This window comes from Coffea arabica, chromosome 6c (assembly GCF_036785885.1).
Source record: "Coffea arabica cultivar ET-39 chromosome 6c, Coffea Arabica ET-39 HiFi, whole genome shotgun sequence".
NCBI classification, from domain to species: Eukaryota; Viridiplantae; Streptophyta; class Magnoliopsida; order Gentianales; family Rubiaceae; genus Coffea; species Coffea arabica.
Genome location: NC_092320.1, coordinates 20577133 through 20595289, shown reverse-complemented (window position 1 = coordinate 20595289; position 18157 = coordinate 20577133). Strand labels below are relative to the sequence as shown.

Below are 18157 nucleotides of genomic sequence, written 5' to 3'. Positions count from 1 at the left end.
TAAACTAAGAATTCTCCCGTATTTTGCAGCTGCCAGCTAGTGTAGTCAAATAAACAAGTCACTTTCTGCTGCACCACACCTTCATCAGAATTCTAATATCCAATGAGATTCAAGTTTTCAAGATTTGATGAAAATCTTTGTTTCATAAAACTGATGATTTTCCATGGACCTATTTGTTTAATTCTTGACTTGACTTTTGACCTAATTATTTCCAAGTGACTATATAATTCGATTGTTCACCGTGATTTTAATGCATCCTGCTCAAATTTTGAAAATGGCTGCTACCAAATTAGCCATGTCCAGTGCCCTTCAGCTACTGCTTCTTCTTGCTAGTCTTGCAGCCTCCATCAACGGCCAAGAGTTCATATTTCACAGCAGCTTGAGGCTTGATGGTGTTACTGAAATCATGCCTGATGGATCAGCCGTGCAGGTTAACTCAACAGGCCTAGTAAAGGGTCAAGTATTTTATGCACAACCGTTGAAGATCAGGCCATCCCAGGCCAGCAATAGCATCTCTTCCTTTTCAACCTCCCTTGTGTTTTCAATGAGAATTGAAGACCAACTTGCTGAAATCAGTGAGGAAGGATTATCATTCATCATGTCTTCCTCAAAGTGGCTACCGCTCTACAGCTTGGTACCTGAAGAAGGAGATGGGAAATTGGAAGATTCATCGTCGCTGATTTCGATCGACTTCAAGGCTAGCCAAGATTGGATGGGCATCGAAAATAATCATCTTGAGGTCACGATCAATGGTGCTCCAGTAGTGAAGCATTCTCCACTAGGATTTTAGAAAATTTAGTGACGAATTATGGACAGTAAGCATAACAAGATCAGGGCAGATGAGTCAAGTTTGGCTGGATTATGATGGGATGAAGAGAGAAATAAGTGTTACAGTAGCTCCAGTTAGCTCATCAGCCCCTGAAAGACAATCATTTTCTTATCCTCTGGACATCGAACCATACTTTTCTGATGACATTTTTGTTGGATTATCAACTTCTAAGCTCGTAAAACCTTTAGCTTCCAAGCACTACTTGTTGGGTTGGAGCTTGAAGGTGAATGGCAAAGCACAAAAGCTTGATCTGGATGAGATGATAGAAAACAATCAAAATGAGGTTTTTGGGATCACTCCAGGAATTGTGAAATTCCGGAGGTTTCCATGTTTGAGCTGCCTCGAAAAATATTTACGCAGGATGAATTGTACTACTGAGCAAATTGAAGTCCTAGAAGGCCAGTGCATGATGATCAATCACGGTATTATGTAACCACCAATGCAGAATATGGCTCAAGGAAGAAACTTGGTTGATGGCTTTCAGTTAATAATGTTTCAGCACAGCAAAAGCCAGAAACAAATGATCAAATTTGGTATTGATGTTTGTGGAATTTTGAGATGGTAAATTACTCTTGTAAATCAGCACATCATCCTGTTACTAGTAATTAATGAGCATGTTATGTAAGATTGTTTGGGTTTTGTAAGCATCTTCTTGTAAGACAAGCTCTGGTTATCGATGTTCGTCTTGAAAAGAGGGGGAAACTTTGCATAAAAACCAGAGTAGTGGTAAAAGAGCATACTAAGCTTTTAATGCCTGAAGTGGTAAAAACTGAAGTACTAAGATAATACAGCAAATTTCTGCATCAATCGCATGGTTTTTTAGCCAAGACAACCATTTACAGGTACGTATTGCTTGAAAATTAATAGCTATATTTTGGTCTCATCAACAAGCACCAAAACCTTGCCTGCAAGCAAGACGTGAACAGGAGTATGCATGTGTCCACTTGAGCTTCATTTCCAAGGAAGGTTGCTGTGGAAGTTGCATTGGATGCCGATCATTACTCTGATGAAATCCATGCTGTTGATGTGTTGAAGGAACAATCTGAAAAATTTTGCATCAGGTTGTGAAAACACCATGATTTCATTAAGTTTAAAAACCAATTTGTGCACTTCAATAAGGCATCAGTTGCTTCCATACAACTCTTTAACTTGTATCTATAGATTAAACTCGTTTATGATGGCCATATCAGAGCTTGCATAATAAAATGAGTACTGCCTCTGTAACAACAACGCATTCCAGATACATCAGCCTGCAGTTATACCAGAACTCTGAGCAATTGTTACAAATTTAATAAATAAAAAAGCAGAGAAATAGCAAGAAGAAAGGAAACAAAAAGACTAAAAGCAAAAGCAAACATGCTTGAAAATCAAAACGTCAGTATCCTTTCAACATCAATAGCAATTTAGAACTTTGTGAGCAAATTCAATCCATCGAGTCAAACTCTGCAAGAGTCCAATGCAACATAGGTGTATAGGCAGCTAAGCAAGTCCATTTTCAGTGTCCGGATTACAGAACCACATATCTCATCTTGATTCTTCCTGAAGATAATATCTTTTTGCTGATAATAATATTATTTCACCTGTATGTTTAAAACTTCTAATCAGGATGTGCATTATTTTAGAATTTCAAATTAGCTAAGCAGTAAACAATGATCATACAAGCAGATAATACGTCCAAGGTGTAAAGTCAAGCTGCACTATTGTGCTCTACTGAGCAAATTCTACTCATTGTTGCACCAAATTATTTACCCCAACCAGGACTTTAAAGTTTCAACATAACCGACTATAGACACGGACTTTCACTAACAAAAATTTAGTTCGTCAATCACGACCTTCATCACTTGACCCAAGACTGAAAGACCAAATAGACAGATTAATCTTTTCCAATTCTTAATGACATAAATAAACAAGATACAAAAATCAAACCTGCCAGTATGAGAATTTGATACCCCAAACACAACCAAAGTGATTCCTAGTCAGATGTTTAGCATTATACTTGCTCTTCTTGTACTCAAACTCAAAACGATGGCAAACTTCAATTCCTTCTTCCATCTACAAAACAGGAGTACAGTCGATAAAGAATCTTTAAAGGCAGTTAGATATTGCACAAGCCAAAAAAAAGTTGCACTCCAAATTTCATTCCCAAGTTAGAATTTCAGTCGGTGAACATGTTCAAATGGTGATTTAGAATTTCAGTCGGTGAACATGTTCAAATGGTGATTCTTGCTGCCATAATAACACTACCACATTCACTCCCATTGCAGATAAGAAAATGCCAACCAGACAATTACAATACACAAGCAAACCAGTATTGTTGCCATGGGTGCCACTTATCCTTTTTGGTTCAGCTATATGATTATGGTTCAGTGTTTGGATAATTAAAGGCATAAGGAAGTACATAAGCAAATTCAGGAAATTCCAGGCATCAAATTCTATTTCATATGGTGTTTGTGATGACCTCAATGGACAGACTAGCATGAACTATACACAGCTATCATCTTGTATCTCTCTAGTTCTCACTATTTTGTTTCACCCAGAAGCACGATAGCTAGAAGATACTTGTCATCCTACTTCTCTGTCTCTCTCACACACACAATCACCTTTGTCCATCTTTAGTGAATATCTTACTTGCATTCAAGACATTGACATGTCGGCCTATAACTTGTGAAGCCATGGGTGAAACAAACCCACAGACAACATTAGGAAGAATGTATGCGATCTGTTTGACTGGCCAATAATTGGATGTTGAATTGATTGATCTTTCAGGTAATCCACTTAGGTTGAGAATATGAATTCTGTTTCTAGAGATGTACAAGCAGCAGTGAATCACGGACTGCATATGCAGTCATTAGCAATTACAAAGAATTTAAGTAGACATATGCATCTCACAACTGCATGAAAACAAACACAAAAACGAAGGAACCAAAACACTCCTATTATCTACTAATAGGCAGTTTTCAATACTCATTAGGAATGAATACCACAAAACCCACATTGTAAGCAACAGATGGAGGATTCTGGATTCCAGGCTGGGAAAACTGCAGATAGAAATTTTTACCAGGTTAACTGAAGGAAGGTGTCGAAAGCATACATGTTCCAGGAAACAATTATGAGCAAGGACAGCTGTACAAGATAAATACTGCTTCAATAGCCAATGCCATCCATAAGCAGAATCTGTGAAAACAAAGGACACTGAAAGCAAAATCAACTCATATGCCAAAAGTGAAGAGGTGGTCTGAAAGAAGAGCAAATTTAAAACCAAAACACATCCATTAGCAAAATTGACATATGCATCTGCACACATTTTCACTTTTCATTGATGAATAAATCCACCAGTTCAGTCAGATATAAACTATGAACAGGTAGAAACCAGATTAAAGAGTAAGTCATGCTTGACTCACTAGGGTGACAAATTCAAATGAACATAGAAAATAGGATCTTGTTTTGATATTGTCAATCCAGCAACTTCAAGCAAGCACATATATCAAATCGCCTTTCATAAACCATATGTAAATTTAAATTGTGATTAATTGCTCTAGGGTCTTCAAAGCTAAAATCAGTATCATGCTGACAGAATTAACAGTGTTCCCACTTACTGAAGCATATGATACATAAGTTCTTAAATCATATGATACAGAAGCAAGCATGGCCTTTTGATTATAATTCACAATAACCAAAAAGCCTTTTTTCTGAGTTAGAGCAACTAACAAAATTCCACAAAACATGATTTTCCTAGCATTTCAACTCATATACAAACTTTCATGGTTTCATATTTGTAGTTCTTTGTCCACAAGTTCTCAATTTTACCATTTACTTGACATCCTTGAGGAAAGTACAGATCATTAGTCACGTCCGTTAAACATTTTATTCTTTCCTTTTTAGTAAAACCCCAAATAGAGAGTATAGAAAAATTTTTCTTCAATCTCTATCATCTCAGTTGATCCGTTTCTTACCTACTAAAGGAAGCCTCTTATATTCCTCGGCTACCTAGGAAGAAATCTTCCGCTAGAAAAGTGTGGTTGGAATAAAGGAAGCAATTGTCCTTCATGCATTAATTAAAATAGAAAATGTACAAGAAAAGGGACACACTAATTGAATATCAGCTACGTCTGCATAAAAACATTTAGAGGCCATACACAATTTTAGCGTCCATCAGTTATTACACATCATTTTTTAAGTGGTAGAAGCAGGTCCAGGAAGACAATTTGCACCATTGAGCCTCAGTGCATAAAGAAGCTAGAAAGCATGTCAAGGCAATTTCCTTTCTCAAGAGTATCCTTCACTACTCGTCATAAATCCAACATAGGACTTATACAAAACAGGTCAAAGTAGCAGTTATGTACTTAATCTATACTTCTACTATGCTTCAGGATCAAAACTGGAATTGTGGATAGAACTCATAAGCAATTTATGTAAGGAAAGCAATTACGGCCAGAACTGTTCCAAGTGAACACTGTTACGAAGGAAGTTAAGTATTAAGTCTTTACTAGTATGATTCAAGAGGCGGGTGTCCTAAATATGCATCTACTCTGCCAAAACACATAAACTACCTAGTTACCATTTGATTCTGAAAATCTTTATCATCAGAGCCTAAGAGATATTGTTTACCCATTGGTCAAATTCGCTGATTCATGAATACCTTAATCCCAATCCAATTGCAGAAATCTATAAGACAATAGAGATAGTTTTTTCCAAAGTCATGCAGGACCAAGGATCAGAAGAGTAACACTTAATCCACATTAGAGATTCTTTCATAAAATCCAAAAAACACTGGAAGTCATTCAATTTTATCCAATCTGGAAGATGGAAGGTGACAACAGCAAAATGCTTAGCAAGGGTAAGGAACATAGCTCACTTGCAGAAGGAACTAATTTAATTAAGCTACTCCCCTAATCAAATCATGACCACCTCAGTTGAAGGAATCTCAACTTCGTCAAAGCTCAAAAAGTGTAACTAGATAGAATTTGGTCAAGTTTGATTCAAGCTAGAGCACTTTTGTACTCCTATTGGCCAGCTCATTGAGTTTTATTTATTTCAATATTCAAATGTTTTCCTCAGATGCTATGTAAAGTAACTAACCAACATGAGGTAGGAGATGCCAACTGCTGCTTTACCCAAGCCTCAAACTCAAGTGGGTCGAACCTTGAGCTCGATGTCCACTTAACTAGCCTGTTAAAGTTAAGAGTAATAAAAAACTTCCAATCCATCTCAAGCTCCATAAACTAGATACTAGACTTGACTCCATTAGATTAGACCACCTAGGAAGAAAGGCATCCGGACATAAGCCTCACAGACAATCTGCACATGATAGAGCAAAAGAATAACTTCAAACTGCCCAAACCCATAAATGCTACACTACAGTGTCAAAGAAATATTAAAATTTACACTGAAAAACAAGTCCTGAAAGAGAAAAACGAGAGAATTTCCAGAGATCTTGAAAGACATAAATTTAGTATGGAGAACACCAACAGGAACTCAATCTCCAGAAAGAAAAATCGACCTCGAGAAACTAAAGCACTGCCCAGTAAAGCTCGAAAACTCAAGAGAAGGTAATTGTCTCAGTGTGACCCTTTGTCATCCACCATTTTCTAGCTTCTATTACTTACTCTTGCGACGTGAAACAACTATCTAAATTTTACGGAAGAAGGAAGATTCTTCAGGTTATTGGCAACAAATTTTAGTAAAATGGAAAAAGTGGATTTATCTAGTGAAAACAATCTAATAACATTTGTACTGACTATTGTCAACCAGCCATCCTCTTCAATTTTCACAAGAAGCCATCTGCATAATCATAGTGTTCGCCAAGACATCATGATGCAGACCTTCATAGGAAAACTTGGACACATTAGAAGTAGTACATTAGTTCAAGAGCCATAAATCTCATGCAAAGGTGCTCTGCAAAGAAAAACCAAAGTGAAAAGGACAAGTTGCCAGAAAACCTTTGAAACAAAAAATCTAGAGATATTGGGAGGGACCAAAAAGTCTATAAGCTCATTAATACACAAAAGCATAGTTCAAGCTCCAAACTTTCCATGTTGCTCAAACTTAATTTTGAATGCAATGTTTTATCAAAAAGGAATTCAGTTTCACTTATTTGAGTTAAACTTAGCACTAATTAGCAAGTTTGGAAAACATGGTTTTGAAACTAAGTGGATAAAACATTAGCTGTTACAATAAATTACACTCAAGGCTTGATATGTAAGACTTGAGTGGCTATCTATCTGGTGACTACTACCAACTCAAATGTGAAACATAATCATTCAGCTGTATATCAATCCAGAGAGATATAATAGAGAGAATTTTGGTAAAATACCTTTACCACTTTCCAGTTTCCAATTTCCAAATTAGCCATTCAGGCCATTTCCAAGCAAACGTGCTCTTCAAGGAATCTCAGACAATAAAATACACCTGCAATCATCCATTTACAGCTTTTAATTAGAGAGACCTTAGAGCAACTCTTTGAACATAACAAATAGATTAACATAGTTTCCTTCGCTGGAATCCACACATAGTGAAATACAGAGGGTGGATTAAAGTGGCGAGAAACCTTTTGCAAGTATTTCCTGAAGATGTTTTCTTGCCTCAGCATATCTACCACCTCTAAATTATCCATGAGCAATTGTACTATACATAAGGACTTCAGGTGGACAGGCATCTGCTTTAATTTGTATAAGAAGCTCTCCAACGTTTAGAAGTTCAGCTTCAGCAAGGCCATTTATCATCACCACATTGCAGGTCAGAACATTAGGACGCAAAATTCTTAACCATGAGGCTTAAGAGCAAAATTTGGAACTTTATCCAGAATATTAGGATTGTTTCGTTCAGTGATAACTAAATCCAGTAACATCAAACCAGTGGATTAATCAAGAGAAAACCTTTCCCAATCATTTCTTCAAGATGCATTTTTGTTCAACATAGCCATCCCTTCTAAGAAATCCACGGACAATGGTATTGTAAGCAAGGTCATCTGGATAACAGCTATCTTCTTTCATTTTCACAAGAAGCTCCTTAGCTTCCCTCAGCTTTCCTGCTTCACAAAGTCCCTTTACCAACATAGTGTAAGTCACAATGTTGGGAAGCAGTCCTTTACTAGGAAGACTTCGAAAAATATCTTGTGCAACATCAAGTTTCCCACTTTTGCAAAATCCATTAATGATGATGTTTACCATTGTAATGTCAAGGCCTATCCGGTCACTTCCAATCTTCTCCAATAATTGCAATGCTTCATTGATATGTCCATTTTTTGACAAGCCATCCAATATGACACAGTAAGCGTGAAAATCAGGAATCAGGGCAGTAGCTTTCATCTTGTTGATAACATGTTTTGCTGTAGCCAACTCTCCCATCCTAAACAAGCCCTGTAAGATAGTTGTGTAAGTGGCAATGTTAGGTTTTAAACCTTTAGATTTAATCTCCCGAAAAAGCTGCATAGCCTCATCCACTTTCATTATCTTGAAATATCCCTTAATCAAAATACTATAGCTGTGAGTATCAGGATGCATTCCTCTAGCATTCATCAGATCAAAAACTCTTCTCGCATCATCAATCCTGCCCAGCATACAATAGCCATCCATCAGTGAACTGTAGGTGACTCTATTAGGACTCTCACCTCGTTGAATCATGGTATCAATCACATACTCAGCATCATCAATTCTTCCATCCTTACAAAGTGCATCAACCAACATATTAAATGTACGAACATCTGGATATGTATTAAAATCAACCATACCAACCCACACCTTTTTAGCCTTCATCCATTTACCATTTCGACATAGGCCATGAATCAAACAATTGTAAGTGATGATATTTGGGAGAATTCCGTTATCAATCATCTCAGAGAAAAGGGTAAGAGCCTCATTAACCATCTTATGTTTGCACAAGCTGTCAATAATGGTGCTGTACATAATAGTATCAGGCTTACACTTACCTTTTTCCATTATCCTAAGAACTTGAATAGCCGCGCTAGTGTTTCCCTCCTTACACAGACCATCTATTATGGTACCATACAGAACCGCATTGGGCTTACAGACCTTTACAGTTATTATCCACTCCAATAATTCTAGTGCTTCGCAAATCATACGTGCCCGAAACAACCCTCTGAGTAAAGTGGTAAACGTTACGACATTAGGCGCATAACCACGCTTGATGAAGGACCCCAAAACAGAAAAACTACAATCAATCCTATTCAAGAAAGAATAGCAAATAATGGCTCTCGTCATGATATAATGATCAACTGGAATAAAACCCAAGAAGCACATATGTTTGTACATCAAAATAGCAGCTGAATAATGCTCCAACTTAATGACTCGACCGAGCAATTTGTCAAACTTAACGACGGAAGGCAGAGGGCTCGTTAACACCATCTGCTCGTACAAATCCAAGGCAGCATCAAGATTTTTAACATTGTCAGCAAAACCAGATTTATAATGACTCTGATTGTGAGAATGAATAGTCCTTGGAGAATAAAAATGGGGCAAAAAAACACTAAAATTGCTACTAATGCAACAAAAGGGTAATGAAAGAGGAAGTGGGCTTGGAGAGAAACACAGAGAAATACCTCCAAGATTGCTGTTGGAAGAAGAACTGAATAGTCTCCAACTCCAAGCTATGATAGAAAAGGCATGGACATTTCTCCTCATAGCCTAGTACACAAAGCCAGTATACAGGGCTCAAGTCTCTGCCTTTGATGTTAATCAGAGCCCCGACCCCAAGGGAAGGTTTCTTTAATCTCAAGTGTACAGGCGTCTGAAGGCGAAGGGTTTATGAAACCCAGGGAAGGGTTTATGAAACCCGAGAATGGGTTTTTTTTGGATTGGCAATTTTCGATATGATCTGAAAACACGACATGAATCTAATATGAAATTAATGGGTTTCGGTTGAGGTTTCGCGTGTTCGGGTCAGAATCGGATTGAACCTGATGAATCCAAAAAGAAAACGGGTCGAATTCGAGTCAACTCGTGGGTGATCCGATAACCCGTTTATTTAACTTGTGTGAAGTTGAAATTATATATTTGGACAATACATTATTATTTTTACTTTTATACTGTTTTAATTTATTTTATATTTGGTTTGGGATAAAACACTTTTACGGTGTTTAATTTATTTTAGATTTAGTTTGGGATTATTTATTTAAAATTTTATTACTTGATTATGTAATTAGTTTTGTGCGAAATTGGTTTTATTAAAAATTACAGTGATAAATTAATAAATTAAAATTAAGTTTCGGATCATTTCGGGTTGACCCGCCAACCCGAAATTTTCGGGTTCAGGCCAGGTATTCTGACCCCGTTTCGGGTTCGGACTAGGTATTCTGACCCCCATTTTGGGTTGACGGGTCAAAATCGAGTCAGCAAATTTTTTATTATATCCAGGTCTCAACCCGACCCGCGCAACCTGATTAGGACCCAATTGTCACCCCTAGGTTTTTTGACCAAAAGAAAAGGAGAGAGTGTTAGAAGGGTTCAAAATGGTGTCGTTTTGGTGATTTATATAGGAGAAGACCCTCGTTTTCGCCAAGAAAGAATGCGTGGAGACTTATAGGGAATGGAATAGGTTAAAAAGAATAAAAAGAGAGAGAGAAAGAGATTTTCTTTAAAATTTTAACCTCGTACATATTATCGAAAGAAAGACTGCATGGAGACTGATGGGGGATGAAAAAGGTAAAAAATAAAATAAAAGATTTTTTAACAAAATTTTAACCTCGTGCACTTTTTTTTTTTGGGTTAAGAGTGTCAATTGGGATTTTTGAACCAATTTTGATAAGTTTAAACTTAGCTCACAAATTGTTCGAATTTTTGAGTTTCAAACTTTCAAGATTTGGACTCAAATTAAAGGGCTCGAGGTCAGTGCACACTATTATACGAGTTTCGAACTCAAATTGGGCTCGACCCAATTCATAATTAAATACATAATTATATATATATATAATATACTTTATATTTATGAATTACTATATATAAATGACTAGCATTTTATGTTATATATAATTATACATTATAGATATTATATTACATTATATTATATATATATATATATACACTCACATACAAGTCAAGTCTTAATCGGTCCTAAGTTTAGTACGACTTAACCTCAATTCACGTTTAATTTGAATCTAATATATAGATCCAAGCACTGCTCGGTCTAATTAAAATTTAGGCTTAACGAATTTTTTTTTGAGGCCAAATGAGCTGACTTCAAGCGGGCTACCCTATTGACAACATTAGTTTCTGTTTGTATTCCTAAAATATGATTCAAGGAGATTGGAAATGTATCTTTATCAAAGTGTTGGAAGCACTCAAAAAGAAGTACAAACACTACAGTGTTTATTTGTCAGGGAAAAAGAAGGAAAGTGAAGGAAAATAACTTTCTTACAAGTTAAGTTTTGAACGCTTGTTTGTCAAGAAACTTATGGGATGCATTACATAAAAGTTTGTCAGGAACTTATGAGACCTGCCACATAAAATTTTCTTGTCAAATATTTCCTACTGCAATTGATAGGAAAGTGATTCATGTGAAAGTTTTAACTAATTAAATTTCTTTTATAGCTTCTTTCATTTTAAGCTGTTTCCTCCATTATAAACTTCTACATAAATTAGATTCAGCTTGTAGTTAGACATTAGACATTTTATTCTTATTTTAACAATTAATGAATTAGTACTTTGGTAAATTTTTATGACATCAATATTTTCCTTTTACATTTTATGCTACTCTTTTAAATCTATATATTTGTTAATATATATATATATATATATATATATATATATATTATATGGTTGAAGAATGTGATTAATTTTCAGGTAAAGAACCCTTCTAATATGAAAAATGTTATATTTATTGTGTGTTTTTACACATATTAAATACTAGAAATGAAGAAGTTCAATATTGAATATTTTCTATTAATGAACATACTAGCCAATTTTTTCATGACCTTTTGGCTAAACAAATACAAGAATTTGTATTATCTTGCATCATTTTCTTGTTAACCAACTATATCTAAGAAAATTAGCTTTCTTTTTCCTTTACCTCACTTCACTTTTTTTTCATGACATACTATCTTACACAATTTTCCCATCAAACAAATAGAGCAAAAGGAGTCAATGGGAATTGTATGTGATTGGAAATGGAAAATTAGTTATTTTATTGCTTTTTATCTAGAGGGAATTGTGGGTAAATACTATACTAAAATAATACATTATCTCCTTACTCTTGCTTTATTAAAGTGGTCATGGGTAACATTTGGGAATATAGTTGTCTTTTCCAAAAAATTTTAATTCACATTTCCCCAAATTTTTATGAAAAAGAGCCCTCCACATTATGCGGTTCAGATCAACTAGATATCCAATCCCTATTTGATTCTTAAAATTTCTTTTTAAAAACTATAAATTCCAAAGATAAAATGAAATTTAAATGTACGGGAGTTTAAAAATATCATATAAGTGATCTGTTGTACTTACATGTGAGTTTTTAATCATAAAAAAAGAGTTTTAAGTCGAAATTAATCTTTGTTTTTGTTGCAATATAAACTAACTTTCATATTTTTTCTTATTTTGATTCACAAGATAAGATTTAATATTTGATCTACAATTTTTTTATCCACAAATTATATGACAACATGTTTAAAAACTTATAACCATATACAAAGAAAACCTATTTTGAAAGAGGGCATAAAAATAAAAATAAGAAACAAGAGATAAAACTATTATAAACTATTAGATTTGATATATAAAAAAATTTTAAAAATAAAAAATACTATGTGGATCGAATAAGATACCGTAGATCACAAAAAATAATATCCGAATTTGATCCGTATTATTTATTGATTCGGATGTGACCTGATCCACATATAATCCATAAGATAGGATATCCACTAATTCGTATTGGATCCAAATCAAATTGCCAGGTTTTTGGAATCACAGAGTCAAGATGCACACCCCAAGATCCAGGTATTTTTCTTTAGTATCTTTTGCAGTATTTCTTTTTGTATTACAAAACGCGCAAAGAGAACATTGAATTGAATGTTTTCCTTCAACCACCATTCTTATCTCCTCTCCTTTTTTGTTACTATTAAAGGAAGATAATATAGCTATGGTCCAAATTTAATTGCACGAGTGTTCGCTAAGAGCCTAAGACATATCTAAAGATTAGTACGTAGGGTCATATTACATCATAATAGCGTGATATTCAAATCCAATGTCCGTTGTGAGTTGTACATGCAATAAGAAGGTTCTTTTGATGATTTAGATGAGATCTTGACTTTTAAATGAATGGTTAAGATCAAACTGTTAAAGGGCACAATCTAGATTAGAAATAGCTGTCTATTATATTGATTTAGTAATTATTGGTAATTAGTGGCTTTTGTTCAAGAACGCCTAAATAATTATCAATATAAAAACAAACAGAGAAAACATAACAAAAAACAAACATAAAAATGCATTTCAATTGTCGTTCTAAAAAATTTTGCATGATAATAAAATAGTCGTTACAATGATACCAATTGGTATCCATACTCTGGTTATGGTTTGTTTGGATAGGAGTTTATTTAGATGATTTATTTGAGATATTTATTATAGCACTTTTTATAGTGTGATATATGTGAGATGAAAAAGTGATTAGAAAGATAAACAGGTGATTGAAATTTATGAAATAAATTATTTTACTTGAAATCATCTCAATCCAAACAAACCAATGTATATATCATTCCCCTTTCGCATTCCAATTCCAGAACATGAAGCAAACAAGCTGTCCTGAGGTACGTGCAATTCCGGGGGTGAAATAGGAATTGTACATGAATAAATGAACCGACTTATTTTCATGGTTTTGAAAAAAAAAAAAGACTTCTTATTTATGTTTATATATTTATATAAATAAGCGATCCTTTTTTGTTTTAATTTGGTGGCTGGCTACTGACGATTTTAGCTCGGAAGAAGAGGGAAAGAAGCCAAGAAAAACACCAAAAACCACCACCCGACGACAACGTCGCTTACGGCGGAGAAGGCGATGGCGAGCGGCGGCCCCGGAGGAAAAGTTTCCTTTAAGGTTACACTGACTTCCGATCCAAAACTTCCTTTTAAAGTGTAAGTAAAAAGTCGTAAAACCCTCATATGAATACATATAATTTTTTAATTACTTTTTTTAAATTTGATTTTAAGTTCGGTAATTTTCTGCAATCGATTTTCAGTTTTAGCGTTCCTGAAGCTGCTCCTTTCACTGCTGTTCTCAAATTTGCTGCAGAAGAATTCAAAGTCCCTCCCCAAACTAGTGCCATAATTACCAATGGTATTCAATTAATTTTAATTTCTTGGTTTTATTTTATGAAAGTGCTATTTTATTTTCATTTTTAAGCTAAGCTGAACCAAGAATTGCGACTTGACGTTGCTCAATCTAATGATTTAACTTGATGCAAATCCTTGATGTAGAAATTACTATGTGGTTTTGCTAGTTTTTAATATTTAGGGAGTCGTTGATGTTCACAAATTTGAATAAAGTTTACATTTTTATAAAAATCCTTAACTTGATCTTCATTTATAAGAGTGAAATTGAAACGATATGATTGTTTAACGAGTGAGTGATCAGATTTCAATTCTTGCAAGCAGATTGTTGTTACTAAGTCATTTGGAATTATAATAATGCTGTTCGCAAAATCTATACTTCTCTAGAACTGCAAAAAGCTAGAACGGATTTAGTTAAGATGGATAACATTTTCCATTTCTATTGATAAAGACTAATAGGATTAGGTGTCTGTCATTTTTTTTTGGGGGTCAATTACTGCAGTTGGAAATTGTATGTTAAAATTGATTTTTTCTTCTACAGATGGTGTAGGGATCAATCCTCAGCAAAGTGCAGGTATTTTATGGTTGGTCTTTTTATTTCTTTTATCTGCTGATTACACATGCAACTGAGCTATTATGATTTGTTGTTACTGAATTGCATCTAAGTGGTTTACGGGATGTCCTTCGTTGACTTGGGAGGTGGAGTCTGCCAATTTTTTTGGCGATTATCCATTCTGCTGGATCCCACAATATCTATCTATATTTGATATGCAATTTGCATCTTTTATTCTGTCTTCTATATACTTTATAGGATAAATTGAGTAACTGGTTTGAAATGCTTTGGTATGTTTTGGTAAAAAACTGTGTCGTTTTGCTGAAATCTTTGTTTATATTTTCTTCAGAAGTGATCATCATTCTCAAGATGATTGCAGCATGAAATCTTGTCCAAATCAATATAATCAGACTATTCTTGTTAGATTGAACTTTGCTGATAAATCCTGGTTGGGGACCTGTATCTAGAGACATTATGCTTTCTGTAACAGTTGTGGAGTTTCATTGGTCTATATTTGACGATCGTGCGATTTCATGTTGTTTCCCTTCCTTTCTTATGTCGTATATTTGCGGCGGCATAAGGGGTTCGAGAAAGAAGGAGAGACTGATAATGCTTGTAAGGTGTCCTAGAATGTTAGCAATTCTGACATGTAGATGTATGAAATGGTCATTTGCAGCTATTTGTTGTGAGATTATGCTGCTTTTTGAGACCCATATCAATCAGTCTTTTTCAAACTTCAGGCTTAGTGGTCTACATATTGACATATAGGGCTTGTTCTGATTTGACCTGATATTAAATTTGATTTCGGATAATCATTTCTTTTGATGTTCTCATTTGCTTTTGCTTCTAGATTTTATATCTTCTAAAAGGCAAAAAAGCTAGAATTAACAATCTACCAAAGAGTAGCTTTAACTGATTCTTATTATTCTATATGATCATTTTTCATGATCAGTTTTTGAAGAATCTACCGGAAACGAGATAGGCCCTTAAGACTGTCAAAGACTTGAATAGGGAAAACAGCTCTAGGTTTACTCATGTGACAATAGTTGAAACCTTCAGGATTTGGAGAATGCACTTTAGGCAAAAATCTAGGTAACTTGCACTAAACCAGTGATGAATCACCTCTTCTTTTTCTGCATTGTGACGTTAATGCTTCCTTTATGAGGCTTCCAATTCTGCTAAAACTAATCTCTAAATGGTTTCCGTCTTGAGTTTGTTCTATGATTAGAACTTTTTGCAAGTATCACCCAACTATGTTAATTGGTAAAAATTTAAGGAGGAGTGGCAGAGGAATTAAATGAAAAGAAGAAACCACAATGTTTATCGGTTTCCCAAAATGAGGTAAGAAGGTGACTGGTTTACTTGTTTGTTTTAAAATTCAAAAGTTTTTTATTTTCCCACTTTTGTCACTGAATGCCATGTGATATCCTATTTTACTTAAACCTGTGGCTCAATTAAACTTATAGGTTGTTATTTGTGATCCATGTAGTATTTTATCTGTTTAACATGCAATTTACTAATCTTTTTTTTTTTGTGACTTTTCTTTCCTTTTTCCTTTTTTCAGGCAATGTCTTTCTTAAGCATGGCTCAGAATTGCGTCTAATCCCTCGTGATAGAGTGGGAGCTCATCGAGATTTAGTTAACGTGAACTGAACCGCTTTTTTCTCAGAATGAATTATGTATCCTGCCTTAAATACAGATTTCAACTAGTTAGACACCCATAATTCTGCTTATGATGATCTGCAATGTAGAGAAATACAATTAAAGGCTTGAGATACCTTGTATCCTGGATAATGGAATAAAGTTCTTGCCCTTTAAAATGTTGCGGATATTTCATGGTTGTTTAGCAAATACTATTCTTTCCTTTGTTTATAGCAATCTAGTGGTAGCTCTTGTAGCATAGAGTCTCAAGTTTCATTTTCATCTCTGAGTTCTCCCATTCTCGCCTTTCTTTTTGCTTTTGTCCATGGGACCAATTTCCATGATAGTCTGGATATGTCATGCGGTACGATCCTTTGGTTTCATATAGATTCAGGGTATCCCTCTATGCCCTCTGCTTCCATGTACTGAAAACAAGAGGTCTGCAACCAGTTGCTGCTAATAGTGTACTAGGTTCTTTTGCATCCTCAAATACTCTAGCTAGCTTTGCTAGATGCCTACGCTTTTACCTTGCAAGGGTGTTGAGCTTTGAAATTCCAAGTAGGCTGGAACCTGTCTCCGGAGTTCTCATGAAATGTGCACGTATCTTTTAAGGAGCTTTAGCAGAATCTAGGCGGACAATCAAGTGCCTGGCCGAAGGGTATGGAATCAAGTATTCTTATCTAGTGAGGGGGGCCAAAAAGTAGAAAGAAATCTACTGCACAACTCTTTTGTTTTTTTTTTGTCGTTTTGAGAATTACTTTTACTTCGTTAAAATGAAAAATTAGGATTTTCATTTTTCCTAGGAGTAGTTACTATGAGAAATTGTTAGGCAAAATTAGGATTTTTGTTTGGGATAATATCATAAACTTGCCTGAGGTTTCTCTTAATATCACTTAGCACCCTTAAAGTTTTACAAATACCATTTACCTCTCTTACTTTTGTTATTTGTGTTATAAAATTTATAAAAATTCCAGACTACCCTTTTGCTCATTTTGCTAAATAAAAAACTCCTAAGCCATTTTGTTTACTCCAAAAAGAAAAAAAAAATCACCTAAAAAAAATCTCTAATTATACCACCATATCGCAAAATTATAATCCATAAAAATATAAATTTGAAAAAAAAATTAAAAGTATATTTACAAAGAAATATACTAGCGTTGATTCAACTCTATATACTTCAAATTGACTTCTTATGAACCTTCATTTTTTTCAACCTATGAGCCAAACCTTTAAATCATACTAAATCATTATAAAAGTCAACGTACAATAAACAAAAAAAAAAATCATATCCTAGAGAAGGCAAGTGATATTTTCAAAACCTTAAGGGCGTTAAGTGATATTAAGAGAAACCTCAGGAGAAGTTTCTGATATTGTCCCTTTTTATTTTTCCTAGGCAGTAACAATACCATACGCGAGGCATAACAGCAGATCATCCACCATCAAAGTGCAAATTCACGAACCTGCGAAAAGCCACCATTGACAGATTACCACCTGGAGATTGGATTAAGGCAAATTTTGATGTTATGACACTCAACAATCTGGTAGTACTGCTGCAGCTAATTGAAAATTGCAAAGCAGCTCAGTTTTCTAATATATCATCTTGGAGATTGCTTTACTAAAGCAAGTTCAAAAGATTTTGCAGATTCAAATGGCGTTTCAGGCGCTACCAAGCCAGCCAGCTAAATTGTGAACCCATGGCCTAATTGGTTGATTAGGAAAATACAGAAAAGTTGAAATTGGCCGCCCATTACTTGCCTTGGGTAGAGTTTTGCCTGGCCATGGATGGTTCCGTTCCACTTTTGGATGCTTCTTTGTTTTGTGATTCCCCTTGTAGGGTAAAATAATTTACTAAAACTCAATTTCTTG

At 34.8% G+C, this 18157-nt stretch overlaps 2 protein-coding genes across 19 annotated transcripts; one reads left to right on the top strand and one right to left on the bottom strand.

Annotated features, from left to right (window-relative positions):
* Positions 1-1553: 1553 nt before the first annotated feature.
* On the bottom strand, positions 1554-9639 carry LOC113691639 (uncharacterized). Of its 18 annotated transcripts, none has more exons than XM_072053256.1 (6): positions 7377-9639; positions 7143-7237; positions 5909-6651; positions 3921-4021; positions 2756-2881; positions 1554-2409 (listed from the first exon to the last, which is right to left on the bottom strand). In XM_072053256.1, exon 1 carries the CDS (start codon positions 9466-9468, stop codon positions 7714-7716), a length of 1755 nt encoding a protein of 584 aa, XP_071909357.1. In that variant the 5' UTR covers positions 9469-9639; the 3' UTR covers positions 1554-2409; positions 2756-2881; positions 3921-4021; positions 5909-6651; positions 7143-7237; positions 7377-7713. The 18 variants fall into 18 exon arrangements, with proteins under 18 accessions (XP_071909357.1, XP_071909360.1, XP_071909356.1 ...); XM_072053259.1 differs by having other exon boundaries at positions 3921-4003; XM_072053255.1 differs by having other exon boundaries at positions 3921-6127; positions 6568-6651.
* Positions 9640-13703: 4064 nt separating this feature from the next.
* Positions 13704-16481, top strand: LOC113691390 (uncharacterized). Its single transcript, XM_027209510.2, has 4 exons — positions 13704-13902; positions 14007-14104; positions 14639-14671; positions 16215-16481. The coding sequence occupies exons 1-4, from the start codon at positions 13826-13828 to the stop codon at positions 16301-16303; spliced, it is 297 nt and encodes a 98-aa protein (XP_027065311.1). The 5' UTR covers positions 13704-13825; the 3' UTR covers positions 16304-16481.
* The last annotated feature ends 1676 nt before the right edge of the window (positions 16482-18157 follow it).

Excerpts from the sequence above, each read along its gene's own strand:
- LOC113691639 (XM_072053257.1), bottom strand. The coding sequence starts at position 9,468 with ATGAGGAGAAATGTCCATGCCTTTTCTATCATAGCTTGGAGTTGGAGA.
- LOC113691390 (XM_027209510.2), top strand. The coding sequence starts at position 13,826 with ATGGCGAGCGGCGGCCCCGGAGGAAAAGTTTCCTTTAAGGTTACACTG. Across the intron at positions 13,903-14,006 it reads CCAAAACTTCCTTTTAAAGT|TTTTAGCGTTCCTGAAGCTG; the intron begins GTAAGTAAAAAG and ends ATCGATTTTCAG. Across the intron at positions 14,672-16,214 it reads CAATCCTCAGCAAAGTGCAG|GCAATGTCTTTCTTAAGCAT; the intron begins GTATTTTATGGT and ends TCCTTTTTTCAG.